This window comes from Octopus bimaculoides, chromosome 1 (assembly GCF_046866305.1).
Source record: "Octopus bimaculoides isolate indiv1 chromosome 1, ASM4686630v1, whole genome shotgun sequence".
Taxonomy (NCBI): Eukaryota; Metazoa; Mollusca; class Cephalopoda; order Octopoda; family Octopodidae; genus Octopus; species Octopus bimaculoides.
In genome coordinates this window covers 136,517,414-136,538,331 of record NC_142928.1, presented here as the reverse complement: position 1 = coordinate 136,538,331, position 20,918 = coordinate 136,517,414, and the positions used below count along the sequence as shown (strand labels likewise).

The 20,918-nt window shown below is 37.9% G+C and overlaps 1 protein-coding gene across 6 annotated transcripts in view; it reads right to left on the bottom strand.

The window, feature by feature from the left end:
- LOC106871492 (SUN domain-containing ossification factor) overlaps positions 1-20,918 on the bottom strand; it is a 121,308-nt gene that overhangs the window by 26,601 nt on the left and 73,789 nt on the right. For 4 of the 6 annotated variants that reach the window (XM_089359137.1, XM_089359138.1, XM_089359139.1 and 1 more), the window contains 6 exons: positions 19,260-19,362; positions 14,304-14,387; positions 13,711-13,811; positions 6,238-6,390; positions 3,151-3,374; positions 2,850-3,024 (listed from right to left, as the gene is read on the bottom strand). In XM_089359137.1, the coding sequence (XP_089215263.1) occupies positions 2,850-3,024; positions 3,151-3,374; positions 6,238-6,390; positions 13,711-13,811; positions 14,304-14,387; positions 19,260-19,362 (840 nt within the window). The remainder of the gene's footprint in view (positions 1-2,849; positions 3,025-3,150; positions 3,375-6,237; positions 6,391-13,710; positions 13,812-14,303; positions 14,388-19,259; positions 19,363-20,918) is intronic. The other 2 variants (XM_089359141.1, XM_014917974.3) reach the window with 1 other exon arrangement.

The window sequence follows — 20,918 nt, the reverse complement described above, 5'->3', positions numbered from 1 at the left end:
ACTATAATGCAAAATACTGGAACCAACTTCTTACCAAAAAGCCATGTCTGCACCTAAAGAAAAATTCAATCAGTTGGCTGTCACACATATTTAGAATAATAATAATAATAATAATAATAATAATAACGAGCACTCAGAGAGCGCAAACCTCTGCCAAAGCAATACCAACGTCCTCTCAACAATTAGTTGGAGATGATTTTTAAAATGAGAATATCTCGTAATACTTCATGTAAAGTAAATATAACAAATAATCCAGAATCCTTGTCCAGTACCAAATCGATTCCAAAATCTAATCAGTTCATGCCAGTCACGAGGCCAAACATTCCTGAAAGTTTCATCTGAATCCATTCAGTGGTTTTAGAGATATCTTGTCCACAGACAAACAAACAACTGAAAACAATACCTCTGCCTTAGCAAAAGGCAGAAGTAATAATAACCTTAGAAGTCTGAACTTTGCATACACTTATCTATAATGGCATAGAACAAGTCTTTTCCTTGAGTCTAACCCTATTGTGATCAACTTGCCAATTCATTTTTTTTACTGAAGATCAGTTTTAATAGAAACAGTTTAACTTGTAATGGTGCAGTAGCTAATCAAGGTATGATGAATCTAGATATTGAAAGAAATATAATTCACAGTTGTATTGTTTGACATTTACATTGCCCCACTATTTAGATACTTAACTTTGTTTCACTCACTCACAGACAGATTATGCTACATTGGCACACTATTTAGATACTTAACTTTGTTCCACTCACTCACAGACAAATTATACTGGAGATCAAATATTCCAATACAGCTGCTGCTATTACATGGATGTCGGACACAGCAGGCAATTTCAAATGATTGAACTATAAAACATTATAAAAATACTATAGAAAATAACATCATAAAAATACTATAAAAATTTCTAACTTATGTTTTTGGATTACTTGAACACCTGCTAGCCACTTCCAGCAGCTGGCTAATCAAGTCAGCATGGTGACATTGCTTCATTTGCTATGTTAGACAGTTAATATTAGCCCTTTAGCATTCACATTGTTCTATCAAAAGTAATGCTTATTTATTCAAATCGTTTTCAATTAATCATGCAATTATCTTTTAGATTTGTGATTTTGATGAAGTAACTTAATTTTTAGAATGATATTGTAGGGTTGGGGTGAGAGACAAGATCTGATCAGTTGGAGCATAAAACAAGTAGAATATTTTGGCTGGATATGGCCAGTTTAAATGCCAAAGGGTTAATATAGGTTATAAACTGCTAAGTGCAATATAGTACTAGGGAAACTCAAAATGGCGTTGTAGAGACAGGCTTAAATATTACATGAAAATTCAAGTGGGACTGGTATGAAACTGGAAAATTCATCATCATTTAAAGCCTATGTTCTGTGCTGGCATGGATTAGATGGGTTGACAGGATCTGAAGGGCTGACAAGATCTGATGGGCCAGGCCAAAGAGAGTATCATGCTCCAATGTTTGCTTTGGCATGGTTTCGGTGGCTGGATGCCCTTTCTAACATCAACTACTTTACAGAAAGTTCTGGATGCTTTCCATGTAGTAATAGCGCCTTGTTAAAAAGATAAATGCTCTTACAGAAGATAGATTTTTCCAGTGAACATAAGATGTTGAAATATTGAGAGAGAAACTAATACAAGTTGAACCTCACTAATCTGGCAAGCTTGGACAAGACAGGGGCCAGAGTAGCAGATTTTCCAAATCAGTGAACCTTAATGTAAAAAATGGCAAAACTATGCACGGCTCACTTTGGGTTTTGGGTTCAGTCTCACTGCACAGCACCCTGGGGGAAATGTCTTCTATAACCCCAGCCAACCAAAGCCTTGAGAGTGAATTTGGTAGATGGAAACTGTGTAGAAGCCCTTGATAAACACACACACAAACATATGTTTATGTGTGTGCGCCTTTGTGTCTGTGTTTGCCTTCCTCCCCTGCTTGACAATCAGTGTTGACTTGTCCCTCTAACTTAGCAGTTCAGCAGAAGAGAATATAGAATAAATACCAGACTTTAAATCAACATAAATACTGGAGTTGATTCAATAACTAAAACCCTTCAACACAGTGCCCCAGCATGGCCACAGTCTAATGACTAAAACAAGTAAAAGATATTGTGATATTATTCATACTGATACAAACTTGCATCAGCATAAATCAAGTTCAGAGTAACTGAACTTCTTTATGACGAAAGTGCTAGTCTTGTGGAACAATTCTACTAAGCTACAGCAGAAACAAAAGTGAATATATTACTGTCCTAAACCATCAAAGCTGTTGGATTAGTGAATCCCAGATTTGTGAGGTAATTAGTCAGATGGAAAAAACCTTGCAAAACTGATTTGTAGTAAAGTTCTGATATGTGTGATTATAATTTTGTTATGGGAAGATATCCACTGAACCAGTTTATCATCATTTAGCATCCGCTTTACATGCTGGTTTGGGTTAGACATTTTGACTGGAACTGGTAAGCCGGAGAGCTACACTAGGTTCCAGTCTGATTTGGCTTGGTTTCTACGGTTGGATGCCTTTTACATGTTACCAGCACTAGCCATGACTATAATTTCACTTGGCTCGACGAGTCTTCTCAAACACAGCAAACTGCAAAAGGTCTTGATCACATGTCATCTCTGTGAGACCCAACATTCAAAGATCATGCTTCACCACCTCATCCCATGTCTTCCAGGGTTTAAGAATAATAATAATAATACTTGGGAGTTTAATATGGGGGGGGGGGACAAAAAAAAAAAACAAAAAAAAAACAGAGCTGAAATAACAAGGAGTACAGAAAAAGAAAGTTAAAATGCAAGTGAATGTTAAAACATTAAAATTTTCACATACCATTTCTTAGACTGACAGGGATTGATCATGTACTCATCAGGGTTACTATTCAGGATATACTTAATATTTTCAGCTTCAGGATTGGCAAGCACTACTTTAGCCCCACAGTCGGCAGATGCATAGTTGTTACGCATCTTCTGCTTCTGAGGCAAATTACTGCTGGTCTGTCCCTGATCTACAATAACATAACAGAACCCAATATGAAGTACTTGTGTATCACATTAATATAAACTCAAGCATTTCAAAATAAATAACAGTTCAAAGTTATAGCTAAATAGTGTATGAATATAATCACTCTTACCGTCCTGCTTATTTTTTTCTTCTGCAAGAACTTTTTTGGTCCATTCTGAATAAGATGGAAACTCTTCAGCTGTTTCTTCATTTGCTCCCTTTTCCAAACTATCCTTGTTCTCAATTTTATCAGTCTGAGTTGTATCAGATTTTACTGAAGTATCAGCAAAAGATGGATCTTTTTCAGCAGTCTCTACAGGAATTTCTTTTGTATTAGGGTGAAGTTCCTCATACCTGAAACATAACAAGCCTATTGGTTGACATCTCTTTATTATATTACACACAACTTTTAAACATAGGCTAAATTAAAGATGCGGTTGTCTTCAGAAACATTAATTAATGAGAAACATAATGACTGGTGTTAAATCTGCTAAACTGTAGTCATAATAGATGGAAACTGTATGGAACTGCATATGTGTTCCTGTCTCTCTTCATATAGACACCACATGGGCAAAAAATAGTAACAGACGTTTATGTTTCCTATAAACAATGTAAAGGCAGGTGGCTAAGTGGTTAGGCTATTCAGCTCTCAATCATCCAGTCATGAGTTTGATTCAAGATAGTGAGTTCTGTCCTTTAGCAAGACACTTTATTTCAAGTTGCTCCAGTCCACTCAACTAGCAAAAATGAGTAGTACCTGTATTGTCTCATTCTGTGTCATCATCATCATCATCATCATCATCGTTTAACGTCCGCTTTCCATGCTAGCATGGGTTGGACAATTTGACTGAGGACTGGTGAAACCGGATGGCAACACCAGGCTCCAGTCTGATTTGGCAGAGTTTCTACAGCTGGATGCCCTTCCTAACGCCAACCACTCAGAGAGTGTCACGCTGAATATCCCTGAGAGCTATGTTAAGGGTACATGTGTCTGTGGAGTGCTTAGCTACTTGCACATGAATTTAACAAACAAGACATTCCATTGATTAAACCAACTGGAAACCAACAGAGTGCCAATCAAATATCTGCAGGCCAGTGGAATCACCTTACTTAAAAAACAAATAAAGATCAATATCAGTAAGAACATCTGCCCACAGAATACTGACTCAATAAGTTTTGTTCAACCCATGACAGCATGGGAAAACCATTGCAACCTTTCTCTCTTCTCCTCACCTAAACCCCAACAACCCACTGTACTAAGTTTGCCTTTCATCTCATTAATTGACAATCAGTACCACTTCTAGTTCAAAGTCACATTAGTGAAGAGATAAGCTACAGCAATATAGTACCATCCAAAATAGCAAAATCCTTTCTATACCTGCTGGTACAAGAGTCTTGGACTGACCAATATATTGTTGATGGAATTTGGTAGATGAAGACTGTCCAGAAGCCTGATGTCATCATCATTATCATCAAATGTCTATTGTCCATGCTGGCATAGGTTGAATGGTTTGACCTGAGCTGGCAAGCTGGGGAGCTGCTCCAGGCTCCAGTCTGATTTGGCATGGTTTCTACGGCTGGATGCCTTTCCTAACGCCAACCACTTTACAGAGTGTGTTGGGTGCTTTTACGTGACACCACACAAGTGCTTCTACACGGCACTTGCATCAGTGCTTTTTACATGGCACCAGCACAGGGCTCTTGCAGGTCAGTTGTCTTTACCAGGTGATGTGTATGTGTGTGTGTGCGTGCGTGCGTGCATGTGTGTGTGTATATATATATATATATATATATATAGACATATATATATCTCATCACTAGTATTTAAAGTTCATCTTCTATGTTGGTATGAGTGGGACGGTTCAACAGGATCTGAGTCAGAGGACTGCATCATACGCCAATGTCTCTTTTGGTATGGTTTCTGTAGCAAGATGCCTGTCGGAATTCTGCTTTAAGCATGCCATATAAACTCCTCATAATTTTTTTATTTCTTGGAATTTTCAAAAAGTGTTTGTGAATTTGTATTCTACATGAGAATTTCTTACAACTATGAAAAAAAATTTTTTTTTTTTTATAATTTCTGAAAAATTTTATTTTTTAAATTTTTTGGTTAATTTTTCAAACTTTTCTTTTTAAATCACAGTTTAAAATACAGGCAATTCAAATTTTTGGCCTAAATCCCAGCAATAAATGTGTTTATGAAGAGAAAGATATTGAAAGACATCAACATGTCAAACTGACAAACAAATGAGATGTGCTAAAAATAACAACTAAATAGGCCTTAAATCATGCACCAAATTTTTTTTTGTTTTGTTTTTGCATAATCATATGAATTCCTATGTGTAAAACACAAATTTGCAAAACTTTCCTGAAAATTCCAAAAACTGAGTTACGAGGGCTTATATCGGGGTACTTAAAGCAGAATTCCATCAGATGACCTTCCTGATGCCAACCACTTTACAGAGTGTACTGGCTGCTTTTTTCCTGGTTGCCTTATAATTTGCAAGACTTGTTAGAGGCTTAAAGTGGTGTCTACAAGTAAAGGAGGATAGAAGAGAGAGGGTGAGATGATTCTAGACAGGGTGAGAAGAGGGGATAAATACAATGAGAGGAACAGATTTATAGTTGTGAGAGGATGGTAGTGAAAAGCGTAACAGAGGAAGGTGCCCCAGCATGGCCACAGCTCATGAGCTGAAACTAGATAAAATGAAAATGAAAAATGATAGAAGTCAGATGTTAGTGAGAAAGAAAGGGGCAGAGCAAAAAGGTGATAAGCTGGCTGGTATAGGGTGCGTCTAGGGTTATCCTACATTATAAGGACAGGTATGAATGAACAGTGTAAGAAGAAGAGAATGAGAAAGGTAGAAGCAAAGAAGGTTGGCACAAAATCTGGAGTCATTGAAGGGGGGAAAGGCATGGGGGGGGGGGGGTTCATGTGGGTAGGCATGAGAGGAGAGAACAGTGAGAGAAAAATGATGCACAGGATGGGAGAAAAGAAAGAGAACATAACAAATAAGGCCTCTTGAGAGTGGGGGAGGAAGAGAGAGAGAGAGAAATAAGTTAAAATCAAAATTTCAATGTCCCATAACATTTAACAAGTTGTTTGATCATTAATGAAGGCTTCATTTTCATGTGCATGCGTGTGACAAAGAGCATGGTTGGTCCAGCACAAGCAACCATTGCCCCAAGTAACAACAATAAAATAAATGTTGCTTACCTTGCTTCTGTTTCTTCTGTTTGTTTTGTGCTGTCTGCTGTAGACTCTGGACTGCTCACTGTCAAAGTTGATTCAGAAGAGGCTTGTTCAGTTGAAACTTTGGACGGTATTACCTCAACAACTACAGGAGGAATTTTTTCGGAATGTTCAGATCTAGACAATAAAAACAGATTTATTTTCTAAATATGACAACATACCAACACAACCATATATCAACTTAAATTTTTAAAAATATTACACTAAACTCTGCTTGCGAAGACCTGCTGGGGCAAGTGAAATCGAAATTGAACCAAATTCGATGACTGGCACCCGTGCCAGTGGAGCGCTAACAGCACTATCCGAGCAGGATCATTGCAAGAGCAGCTGTCTAGCTTCCATGCCGGTGGCACATAAAAAGCACCATTTGAGCGTGATCGTTACCAGCGTCGCCTTACTGGCACGTGAACAAAACATTCGAGCGAGGTCATTGCCAGTGCCGCTGGACTGACTCCTGTGCAGGTGGCACATAAAAAACACCATTTGAGCATGGCCGTTGCCAGTACCACCAGACTGGCCCATGTGCCGGTGGCACGTAAAAGCACCCACTACACTCTCGGAGTGGTTGGCATTAAGAAGGGCATCCAGCTGTAGAAACTGCCAGATTAGATTGGAGCCTGGTGCAGCCATCTGGTTCGCCAGTCCTCAGTCAAATTGTCCAACCCATGCTAGCATGGAAAGCGGGCGTTAAACGATGATGATGATGATGATGATTACAACTGCATCATCAGCATTTTACATTAGCCTTCGATGTCAGCATGAGTTGGAGGACCACATTGTGTTCCAGTCTCAGTTATGGAATGGTTTCTAGAACCAGCCCTTCCTAACACTAACCACTTTAGAGTGTTTTTTTTTTTTTTTTCCATTTATTTTTTTCTCAAGCCCCAGGATTCATAAGATCAGTAACCTTGTTTCCATGGAGCATAAGTGACTGAGACCCATCACAACATTCCCCCAGAATGGCATGCCGGTCAGTTGCAGGGTATCAAGGCCAGCAATTTTGTGCAAGGGGGAGGCAAGCTGATTGCAGCAGCTTTAGTACTTGACTGATACTTTGTTTTACCGACCCCAAAGGGATGGAAAGAAACTCTGGCAGAATTTGAACTCAGAATGTGAAAAACTAGAAGAAATACTGCTGAGCATTTTGTCTGACAGTCTAACAATGGCTTAGTGGTTAGGGTATTGGACTCGTGATAGTAAGATTGTGGTTTCAATTCCTGGACCAGGTGACGCATTGTGTTCTTGAGCAAAGCACTTCATTTCACGTTGCTCCAGTTCACTCAGCTGGCAGAAATTAATAATCCTGCAGCTGACCAGTATCCCATCCAAGTAGGGAATTTATATTTGCCATGGAAACCAGCCCTGTGTGAGAAAGAACTTTTCTTTACTTCCAGCTAACTGTGTTTTACAGAAAGCTTCTTTTTTTTTTTTTTTGTGGCACCAGCACTAGTAGGGTTAGCTTACAAATAAAATTCTCAAGTTGTAATGATGCTTACAAAATAAAATTGTCAAACCATAGCAACTGTTTAGTAACATATTGTTAAACAACAAAGGATAGTCCAGAAGATGAATGACCGACAAGAAAATTTACTATTTCCTGCAGTTATAAAACTAATTTCTTGTATCATTTATTTACACATTTAGTCATTATTTATGCTGTATCCAATATCAAGTACTATCATTAGTATTATATAAATCAAAGAAATAGGAGCTGAGATTCTAAATCAAGAACACACATCCTTTCTCGAGACACTATATGTGCAGGGATATTTGATTGCCAAGCTTCAGTTACTCTGTTCAAGAATTAAACAGCAGATGCAAGTATTCCCCTGCTAATTCTCCAGAGTGAAACGAAGCAATAACTGGGACTTTGACACACCATTCTCATATATCAAGTGCAACATGAACCAATGATAGGGAGCTTCTATGTGGTAGCTTGATATGCTAGAAATAACAGCCAACTATCCCTCACACCTCAGACAAAGATATGTTGGATAATGTGGTCCTGGGTTCTTAGCACATAGGAAAGAGATGGGATGGGATGGTCACAGCTGGATTGACTTTGATCAAAAGTCAGCTTGATCTGAGCTAACCCAGAGCTAAACAACCATGATAGGGAGCTTTAATGTGGCAGCTTGATATGCTAGAAATAACAGCCAAATATCCCTCACAAAGATATGTTGGATAATGTAGTCCTGGTTTCTTAGCGCATAGGAAAAAGATGGTATGGGATGGTCACAGCTGGATTGGCTTTGATCATAAGTCATCTTGATCTGAGCTAACCCAGAGCTAAACAATGATAGGGAGCTTCCATGTGGCAGCTTGATATGCTAGAAGTAACAGCCTAATATCCCTCGCACCTAAGACAAAGATATGTTGGATAAAGTGGTCCTGGGTTCTTAGCACATACGAAAAAGATGGTATGGGATGGCCACAGCTGGATTGGCTTTGATCATAAGTCATCTTGATCTGAGCTAATCCAGAGCTAAACAACAACAAAGTGCAATATGTTACAATCGAGCAAGAAGCTTGATATGTATGTTGACTGACTTATGACCAATCAGAGATAGTATAGAACTGATGAAATATACTGGAAAATTCTATTTAAATAATCCAGACAGTTTTCTTGGCTTTACTGCAACTCAAATATATTATATTGCATGCAATGACATTGAATTGAATTACAGTGGGTGTCAAGCAATATTTTAACTTATTTTATATACATATGAGAAAATTACAGATGTGCAGAATAAATACATCTGCTTTACCAGGTAGTCAGTTTGTTTTATCAGAAATATGGATCTCTCTCTCCACCAGGGATATATTGTAGTGAATCCCCAACAACCTATCATACATCAGCAGAAATCTCATGCATTTCGAGAATCTTGCTTAAAACTGTGAACTGACAGGATTGTTAGAATGTTGGACAGAACACCTCGAAATATTTGTTCCAACACTCTGCATTCCCAGTTTTGCCAAAGTCCTCTCTGCCTTTCATCCTTTCAGAAGATGGGGATTAAAAAAAAGGTATCAATTCAGAGTGACATCATCATACCGTCCCCAACAAGACCTCTTTGACACTGACTACACCAAACAGCTGGGGAGTTACTGTTGCTAACTCCTACACCAACATATGGGGAGTTGCTGCTGCTGATAACTCAAACACCAGACTATCCAAAATGGCTGGCTTTATGTAAATACTTATTTCTTTGACTGTATTCTTCTGAATACAGGCCTCTGTGCCTGAAATATAAAGCCTTTTTAAACTTTCTGCATTGTTAGAAGCTTTCCTTATTTCTCATTTCATTCATCATCATCATTGTTGTTTTAATGTCCACTTTTCCATGCTTGCATGGGTCAGGCAAGGTTTATTGAGGCATATTTTCTATGGCTGCATTGCCATTCCTGCCACCAACCCATACCTATTTCCAAGCAAAGTAATATTTCCTTACGGTCAGACACTTTTTCACAGAATATTGGAAATGAATGACATTCATTTACAAAGATTATGCAATGTCCAGACAAGGAGACACAAAACCATGAGGTTTGAAAAACAAACTTCTTAACTACACAGCCACGCATGCACTCATGAGAACGTGATGGATTGGTAGAACTGTAAGAATGCTGGGCTAGATGATTGCGGTATTTATTCTTGTTAGTTGGGTAGGAAACTTTATCCATCACTTGGTTTGACTAACGGTGAAATTAAAGTATATCCATATGTCCAAAATTTGTTACAGAATTTATTTCAAATGTTCAAAATCTTATTTTATGCATTTATCTATTCCCTTTATCCCTCACAAAATTTGTCTTGTCTCTAAGAAAGAGGAGGAGGAGGAGGAGCTGCTTTCATCACTGCCACCACTATTGTCATCAAAACAGTTTTTTTTTTTTTAAAGATCAGTCCAGTCACTGATTTTGATTTCTAATGGGAACAATTTTACATTGTTAATTACTTGGGAAAGAAACAGCAGCCAAATACCCTCCAAATTGTATCATTAGCAAAAAGGAAAAAGACAATTTGGTCCAAGGTACTCTAAATACTACTATCAACACCACCACCACCACCACTACTAATAGTAATATTACAAGTGGCTAAATAACAACTTAGATTTGCTCAAAGTTCAGGTTTATACAAGAAAGACAATTGTCAGAGTATGTGTGGCATAACATTTTCTCCAGAGTTAATGTAAACACAAGGCTTGATAGTGTTAAAAATCAATAAAACCAACTTGAAGAAAACATAAATGTCACCTTCTGATAACTGTCATTATTGCATAAATCTGAACTTTGAGCAAATCTTAATTGCTTGGCCAATTTCTTAACAGAATGTAACTTAAGATTAGGTTACTATTTCTAGCAGGCTAAATGCTTGCATAGGAACTCACTTGTTGGCTCATGAAAATCTATATACTTGTTCAGTTCTATATTTAAGAGATGAGGAATTATGTACATTATTTACATTACTCTTTTACTTGTTTCAGTCATTTGACTGTGGCCATGCTGGAGCACCGCCTTTTAGTCGAGCTAATCGACCCTAAGACTTATTCTTTGTAAGCCTAGTACTTATTCTATCGGTCTCTTTAGCCGAACCGTTAAGTTATGGGGATGAAAACACACCAGCATCAGTTGTCAAGCGATGTTGGGGGGACAAACACAGACACACAAACATACACACACACACACACACACACACACACACACACACACACACACATATATATATACGACGGGCTTCTTTCAGTTTCTGTCTACCAAATCCACTCACAAGGCTTTGGTCGGCCCGAGGCAATAGTAGAAGTTACTTGCTCAAGGTGCCACGCAGTGGGACTGAACCCGGAACCATGTGGTTCGTAAGCAAGCTAGTTACTACACAGCCACTCCTACGCCTACATTATTTATATTTGACGGATATTTGTCCTCATCTTGTTTGTTGTTAACACGTTTTGGCTGATAAACCCTCCAGCCAAGACACCTGATGAAGGCTGGAGGGTATATCAGCCAAAACGTTGTGTTAACAACAAACAAGATGAGGACAAATATTCGTCAAATGTAAATAATGTATATATTTGTTCTTGTCAAATTATCATCATTTAATGTTTGTTTTCCACGCTGGCATGGGTTGGATGGTTTGACAGGATCTAACAGGGTCAAGGACTGCATCAAGCCCCAATGTCTACTTCGGCATGGTATCTACTGGATGCCCTTTGTAAAGTGAAGTACTTTACAAGGTGTACTGGGTGCTTTCTACATGGCACCAGCACCAGTGAAGTTACCAAATGACTTGAAAAGATTTGACACCCTTAACTGAGTGGTTAGTAGTATTAAGTGGGTGAGGTGGCTTTATACCAGGTGATGAAAGGGATGATGGAGGTACAGAAACAGGTGTCTTAATGTAGGGGAGATAGATGGTTACCCCAGTTGGAAAAGAAAGAGAATGGTGGTGAAGGTATGTCAGAGTGTATCCTTAAGTTACAGGAAAGTGAACAAGAGAGAAGTGGTATGGGTAGGTGAATAAGTTTGATGGATGAAGGCCCCAAAAATATACGAATAATAGGATTTAGGAACGGGCTCCTTTTGTTTTGCTCTGATTAACCCTTTAGTATTCAGATTACTAAAGTGTGTTGGGCCTCACAGAGGCAAGGTGGCTGGGTTCTTTTCGAGTGTTGGGCCTCATAAAGGCAATGATCAAGATCTTTGGCATTATGTCATGCTTGAGAAGAAGACCCATCAAGCTAAGCAAAATCGCAGTTGTGGCAGATACTGGTATCACACAAATTGGCACGTAAACACACCCCTGTTCCACACAAATTGGCACGTAAATGCGCCCTGGTGTTATGCAAATGGCACCTGTGCTGGTGGCACGTAAAAGCACCCATTAAACTTTTGGAGTGGTTGGCATTAGGAAGGACATTCAGTCATAGAAAACCATGCCAAATCAGACTGGAGCCTGGTGCAACCTTCCAGCGTGCCAACCCATGCCAGCATAGACAACAGATGTTAAATGATGATGATGATTACTCTGTCACGTTTAATGCTTATTTATTCACAAATTTTTGAATTTATCATACATTATTTCATAGCTTCAAGACTTCAATGAGGTGACTATATCTATCTTTAGAATGGCATTTTAGAGTAGGTGTGAAAGGCCAGATTTAGCTGTTCTGAACATGAAACAAGTTGAATATTTGGATCTCGCTTTTTTTCATTCGCAAAATATGCATTTTTTAAAAGGAAGTAAAAAATCTGAAAATCAGTTATAATAATGTAGCCTTCTAGTCTCATTGATTTGAAGGTATGATGTGGAGGAAAAAAACTGGGGAAAAAAGTCACAGAGGTTTAAGATAGAAAAAACTGGGTATTTTTAGCTAATAGTGAGACAGAAATTTTCTGCATTTAGCAGGGTGGTGTCAACTTTATGGTTGTACCCTGTGAATTTTTTTAGTTTAGCGTCTGACCTGTTCATTGTAGGTTTCTAAATAAACATAAATACCTAATAAAATCAACATGTATCATCTTACTGTTTCTTTTGTCTCTTCATTGATTGTACGTTTTTATCATTTTAAAAAATTTGTTATATTAATACATCTGTCTGCATGTGTTTACTTTGTGCGTACTTCAGTATCAATCATGTATACCTGCCATGTATTTATGTACATCATTAATATATGTGTGTGAGAGAGAGAGAGGGGGGGGGGCTGTCTCCAAAACTCCAAAGTTGAGTAATGTTTCCATGCTTGGATTTGTAAACTACAATAAGAATAACACTGGTCAACAAAGAATTTGTCCCAAGGAAAAGAATACCTGTATCTTGTATGTTTTTGCATGCAGAATTCAAAAATAATGTCAAATTATCTGTATCACCCACAGTTTCTCTGTTCCATGATATCTCTCTCAGTTCCTGTTAAGTGTGCTAAATTTCAGTGAAGCTGTTGAAATGTGAAGCTAACGGTTTAAGAAATACTCCTAATTTAAATTTTTATGAATAGCATCAACCTAGTGAAATCATAAATCCGGCTATCTGAGTCAATGAGTCCCAAAAATATTTGAAATGAAAAATATGTAAAAATACTAAGTGTGAAAAATCAACATAGACAACAGCGAACCACAACACAGCTTGCAGTTGTCATAGTAACAAGCTGCTAATGCCACGCTGTCTGTTGATCGGCTAAAATTACCCAAATTTCCAAACTTTAATTCCAAATAACATCAGATTCTTTAATTTACGAGATAAAGTAACTGCTTGATTGTAATCAAAATTCAGAGTTGCATCGATACACCAAAATTGAAAGCAATCTGAGCAAAATTAAGTGGGGCTCATTTTGCGAATGAGAAAGACTCAATCCAAATATTTGGGGCTGGATCTAGCCAGTTTAAATGCTAAAAGGTTAACACAATATAATTGTAGCAGATTTTTATATATAAAAGTCCTCTTACTTGCTATGTTCAAGATTCTCCTTAGATTGGTCACTTTCTGGCTCAGTTTTCTTTTCAATTTCTTTCTCTGGTGTTTCACTGTGTTTATTTTCTGAATCCTTCTGAAAAGACATTAAACACCGTTAAAAATATTTTCATAGAAATAGTTAATAATAATCTCAATACCTAGGGTAAGTGTATACCTTGGGCAAGTATTGTCTAGTAGAAGATACTTGGCGAAGGTGCTGTGCAGTGGAACTGAACCAAACATCACAGATACAATTGCACATACATATATATTAGTAAAAGAATACTATTATAGCAAGTGAGAAATGTGCAATAACTAATTTAATGATAAGATATTGCACTGATGGTTTCTAGCTCGATGTTTTAAATATTGTATTTAAAGTTTTGGAAAATACAGTCTACTTAGCAAATCAAAGATTTTAACATTATCAGTTTCAACACAACAAGGAGTCTGTATTAAATTCTAATTTAGAGATCTGTGATTAAAATAAAACAAAAACAGAAAAAAAAATTACTAAGAAAATGCAGCATATTTAATAAAGGATATAAACAAATAAGTATCAGAAATAATTGTGAAAAATACTCACAGGTTCATTTTGAGAAACCTCATTTTGTTTCTTTGTATTTTCTGATGTTGCTGCTGCTGCATGGCCAGTATGATGTTCTGGTAGCTTGAAAAATAACAAATAATAGTAGTTTACTAAAACATTTCATTAACACAAAGGTAAAAGTTCACAATTCTGGTTGTTGCTGCTGTTGTTTTTTTCCCTGCCACTACCACCACCACCATCTCCTCAGATCAGCTCTGATCAAGTTGACCAATGATTCAAACCATTCCTGACACTGTACCCAAAATATCCTTGCTTTTTAAGATAGCAAGACATGGTTTTGATGAGAATCTAGTTGCACAGAGGTTCTGTCATTGACTTGCCATCGTGCCAATTCCTAGTTTAGGCATGAGGGTTGAAATTTAGGGTGGGGAACATCGATTATATCCACTGACCACACAGTATTTGACTGGTGCATACTTCATTATTCCTGAAAAGATATTAACCCAGGCTCGAAAGCAACATTAGGTAAATACACCCATCCTCATTTATCACTGGTATTTGGTTAAAAAAAAAAAAAGCAACAACAAGCAAAAACACCATGTTAAAAGAATCACTGATCAATAAATAATAGGACATGTGAGAAAAAATAGGTTTTGTTCCAAGATCCCAAGCGTTGAGGATGATTGCTGTGGTGTGCTTTTGCAGTCCAAGCAGAAGACTTGACTCATGAGTTTATGTTGATGCTATAAATGTGTACATACACACACACACAGGTTATCGTGTTATCACAGATCAATGGGATAAATGAAACACAGTTCAAAACTGAGTATACTCATGTTACTCAATCTGTGATGAATGAAGCAGTTATGAACGAAGACAGATGTAACACCAGGCATTTCATCTGTGGCACTACCAATTCTACCAGTCGTGTAAAAATTCATAATACTAGCAATAGAAAACAGTCAATGAATGTAAATAGGATGATTATATTCATTCTTTCACCTTGCTGAGTGCAGGGCAATCTCTATGTCACTGGTGTAGTGGAGAAAAAAACAACATCTAGTACATTCTCTAAAGTGGGTGATGTTAGGGAGGATATCCAACCATAGAAACCATACCAAAATTGAGAACTTGGAGCAAGGCATGATTCTCTGATCTGTCAGATCCTGTTGAATCAGTAAGTTAAACATGCTAGCATGGAAAGTGGATGTAAATTAAACATGATAATGATTTAGTAACATAAGAATTATATTTGTAAAAGAAAAAAAAAAAGACCAAAATAAACACTTTCTATAAACATAGTTATTCATTCATCTAATTTTGTCACAGTTTGGCTGACTGAAAACTGTTGGTTATAGCTCTAATTAAGAATGCAAATGTCCAATTCTATATTATTATTATTATTATTATTATTATTATTATTATTACTATTGTTGTTGTTGTTATTTTCACAACCAGCAGCCAGAGTGTTTGCTGTTTCGCATTGACAAATGACAGGCCCTTCTCTTTGTGGCTGACAACTTCAATTGGCATATTCGACAACATGCAGAGAGCTTCCATGGTGTACATGGTGGCTTTGGATTTGGTTCCTGCAATGAGGAGGGAACTAGGCTGCTGGAGTTTTGTGATGCAAATGATTTTATGGTCTGTAATACTAACTTCAGAAAACCTGCCAGTTACCTGTTCATCTACCAGTCTGGTGGACACACGTCAGATTGACTACATTCTCACCAGGAAACAGGAAAGATGACTACTTATAAATGCCAAAACCTTCCCAGATGAAGAATGCACCCCACAACATAGGTTAGTAGTTAGTGACTTCAGGATCAGGGCTAAATGGATGTCTAGAAGACAACCAGCATGGAAAAGAAGGATCTGGAAGCTTGAAGAGCCTGTGAATGGACAGAGATTTAGAGATATTACTCGAAGATTTTGATGAAATAGAGGATATAGCATCACATATTGTGGAAGACAACTGGAGGTTCCAAAGGGACAACCTGTTGAGGGATACTGACCGATCTGTGGATGGTGCAAAGTCCTCTCTTGACCCAAGGTAACATGGTGGTGGAACAATATAGTTGACAGAAAGAAACAGGCTTGGAAGGACTAGAAGAATGGTGGTAGCAGAGAACTGAATCAGATTGACAGAAGGGAAGATAGGAGACAGGTTTACTTAGCCAGAGGGGAAGCAGATAAGAATAAATTTGCCAATGTTCTGCGTCTTGAGGACCAAAGACTTGAAGTGTTTCATGTTGCAAGACGGTGTGTGAGAGAGAATCGTGATGTTGTAGGAGAGAAATGTGTCCGCATGGATAATGGTTCACTGGCATTAAACAAGGCTGCAAATATACACACATACATATACACACACACGCACACACACACATACATATACACACACACACATACATATACACACACACACGCACACACACACATACATATACACACACACACACATACACACACACGCACACACACACATACATATACACACACACGCACACACACATACATATACACACACACGCACACACACATACATATACACACACACGCACACACACATTATATATATATATATATATATATATATATATATATATATATATATACATACATGTCAGTTTGCATACACAACAGAGTGTAAGTGCCTTGAGAGAAAAGTTGGATTTAAGAAGAATCAAATGTGGTGTGCAAGAGAGACGACTGCGCTGGTATAGTCATGTGTTGCAAATGAATGAGGGACAGCTGTGTGAAAAAGTGTCACACCCAAGCAGTTGAGGGAACCTGTGGAAGAGGTAGACCCAGGAAGACTGGGATGAGGTGGTGAAGCACGACCTTCAAATATTGGGCCTCACCAAGGCAGTGACCAGTGACTGAGACCTTTGGAGATATGCTGCGCATGAGAAGACCCGACAAGCCACGTGAGACCATAACACATGGCCTATGCCAGTGACGTATAACCAGCCCATGAGTAACCTTCATTCATTGGACAATAGACTTTGCTTGCGAAAACCTGTTGAGACAAGTGAAATGAAAATCACTGACGTGGCCGATGACAGTACCGCCTGATTGGCACTCATACCAGTGGAACGTTAAAAGCACCATCCAGGCATGTTTGTTGCCAGGGCTGCTGACTGGCTCCTGTGCAGGTGGCACATAAAAAACAACATTTGAGCATGATCATTGCCAGCTTCGTCTTACTGTTTTTCTCCCTGGAATGTGGCAGAAGTTGTTCTCTGCACATTTTCAGTGTTTATTGCTCCTGAGCATCTGCCACATACAAAAACTATCTTCCCAGTTAGCTTTCCTTTGGTATTGCTGCACCTCTTATGTGTCCATAGCTTACACTGGGTACATCTTATAGAGTTTCTACCTAAGCCTTTTCTACAGGTCGAGCAGGGCCATCTACCTGAAAGGATTTGTGGTTTGTCTGCCTTCCTACTTATTAGAACTTTGGATTTAGCTAGGTTAACTCTAAGGCCCTTTGATTCTAATCCTTGTTTCCACACCTGAAACTTCTCTAGTTCTGATAGTGACTCAGCAATTTGAGCAAGGTCATCGGCATAGAGGAGCTCCCAGGAGCATCTTGTCTTGAATTCCTCTGTTATTGCCTGGAGGACTATGATAAATAGGAGGGGGCTGAGGACTGAACCTTGGTGGACCCCTACCTCTACCCAGAATTCTTCACTGTACTCGTTGCCAACCCTCACCTTATTGACAGCGTCCCTGTACATGGCTTGCACAGCTCTCACTAACCATTCATCCTATCCCTAGTTTCTTCATTGACCACCATATAAGGGATCGGGGGATTCTGTCAAAGGCTTTCTCCATCTCAACGAAAGCCAGGTACAGAGGTTTATCTTTGGCTAGATATTTCTCCTGCAGCTGTCTTACCAGAAATATAGCATCAGTGGGGCTTTTCCCTGGCACAAACCCAAACTGCATCTCATCTAAACTGACCCTCTGCCTAATTAGTTGGGCTATGACCCTCTCCGTGACCTTCATTACCTGATCCAACAACTTGATACCTCTGTAATTATTTGTATCTAAAGCATCACCTGTACCTTTGTAGCAGTTGACTATGGTGCTGCTACACCAGTCATTGGCTATGACTCCTTCATGTATCACCTGGTTAACTATACAGGTGACTAGGCTATAGCCGACACTGCCAGATATTTTGAGCATCTCTGCAGTGATTCCTGATGGGCTGGGGGCTTTCCCTGTCTTCATACTCTTAATAGCTTTATCTACCATGGTACTGTCAACTCGGATAGCTGGTCCCACTGTTGGGTTGACATTCGGCAGACTCTCTTTCTCCCATTCATTCTCTTTATTGAGCAACCTTTCATAGTGGCATCTCCAAACCTCTCTCTTCGCAGTATGTATTACATATATATATATATATATATATATCTATATCTATTATATATACATATATAATGTATTATATATGTATACATATATATATATATATTCATTTATTTGCTTCAGTCATTTGACTGCAGTTATGATGGAGCACTTCATTTAGTCGAGCAAATCAACCCCAGGATTTATTCTTTGTAAGCCTAGTACTTTTTCTATTGGTCTCTTTTGCCAAACCGCTAATTTACAGGGATGTAAAAACACCAGCATCAGTTGTCAAGCAATGTTGGGGGTACAAAACACACACATACGAAGGACTTCTTTCAGTTTCCATCTACCAAATCCACTCCGAAGGCTATAGTAGAAGACACTTGCCCAAAGTACCACACAGTGGGACTGAACCCGGAACCATTTGGTTGGTAAGCAAGCTACTTATTACACAGCCACTTGTGCATGTATATATATATATATATATATATATATATATATATATCTCACACACATACACACTGAACACACATTGTAGTCATGCATGCAGATGTATGTTTTATGCATGCATAAAATTTTCTACTTGGTTTAAGGTTCTTATGTCTATAATAATTAGAAATAGTTGTAGTTCATTACCTTTTTGTCTGTGCCGGTGCTACTATCTGATTTAGCTTCTATTTGTCTTGTTCGAGCAGTAAGTGGTTCACTAGCATTGGTTAGAGAATGCCAAAATGTGCAACTGGTTAAAAGAAAGAACAAAAAAAAAAGAAAATCAATAAAAATAAAATGATTGGCTAACACAATTATAAATATTAACAAAACTCTTAAACTAATAATACATCGAAGCTGAAAATGCAATTTTGTCATAATTAAATGTGTAATGATCTCTATAAGATAGTGTCCGTAAGACAAAAAGCATCATAGTTAAACCCCAGTGTAGAAGCATCAGCATTCAAACATTTTTTCTAGCTTTTCCTAATATTGGGAAAATATAAAGTAGGACTCAAGTTTCAGAGGAATGTAGAGCTGAAGCAGAAAGATTATTAAACAAAAAATTTAGGACAATCTCTGGAGAAGGAAGCTCTTGAGGAAGATAGTATGATGGAAGAAGGAAAATTAAATGGAGTTTCTACAGAATAAGCGTATATAGAAGAACAGAGTCCACTCTGATAGCAGCTGACAAAGAAGGTTATATTTCAACAGTAACCCAATAGCAAAAACGTCATTCAGTGAAGGACTATAGAGTTTAATATTTGTTAGTATTGGCAGCTGTGTTATGTCATATTTATACTATAGTATCCAAGAGCGTCTACCGAGCTACCCGACCTGCTAGAAGCAATAGTAAATTGCCCTGAAATCACATCTCCATATTCTTAAAAAAAAGGAAAAGTCACATTGGATATGATGTACTCAGATATCCAAAAACAGAAGCTAGGAAGGTCTTAATTATAGGTCTATTTATCAAGGAACAACAACAACAAATATAACAAAGAAAGCCAACAGATTAAATTCTGATTTCCACAGTAAATACAGCACAATAGTAAGAGATGTTGGTCTAATTAAACAACTATCCAGTAGCTTGTAATTTTGAGATCATATTCTATGAACATTGACTATTTTCCTCTATGTTTTTGAGTGAATAAAATACAAATAAACATGATTTGGTAGGCATCCTTAATATGTATTTAATTATGCCTATGAACCACAGCAACCAATTATGAATTAGAGCAGAATGATTGCTTTCCTTCCTTATTAGGTAGCCCCAAATATCATTCTATGGAGTTAGATAAAATGCTTGGCAGCATTTCTTCCATTTCCAGTTCCTTATATTCCAAGTTCATATGTGTAAGTGTTGGTTTGTTAGTGTTTTCTTGTCTTGACATCATGTAATTGTTGTAAATGAGTCATTTATTCCTAATATTCTGCAAAAACATGTCTGGCCATAGGAAATCTGCTTCAATAAACTCTCTGACCCTTGTAAACATGGCAAAGTAGGTGTTAAAATGATGATGATATCTTTCAAATTTGTTTCAGTCGTTGGAACTGTGGCACTGCTTTTAAGAATTTTAGTCAAATGAATCGATCCCAGTACTATTAGTCTTTTTTGCCAAACTGCCAAGTTATGGGGAAGTAAACATACCAGCACTGGTTGTCAAGCAGTAACATGTGTGCATCCGTGTGTGTCTTTGTTTCTGTGTTTGTCCCCCAGTAATGGGTGACAAACACGGCATAAAGTCACACACATGCACACATAAGGCCATAGTAGAAGATACCTACCCAAGGTGCCGCATAGTG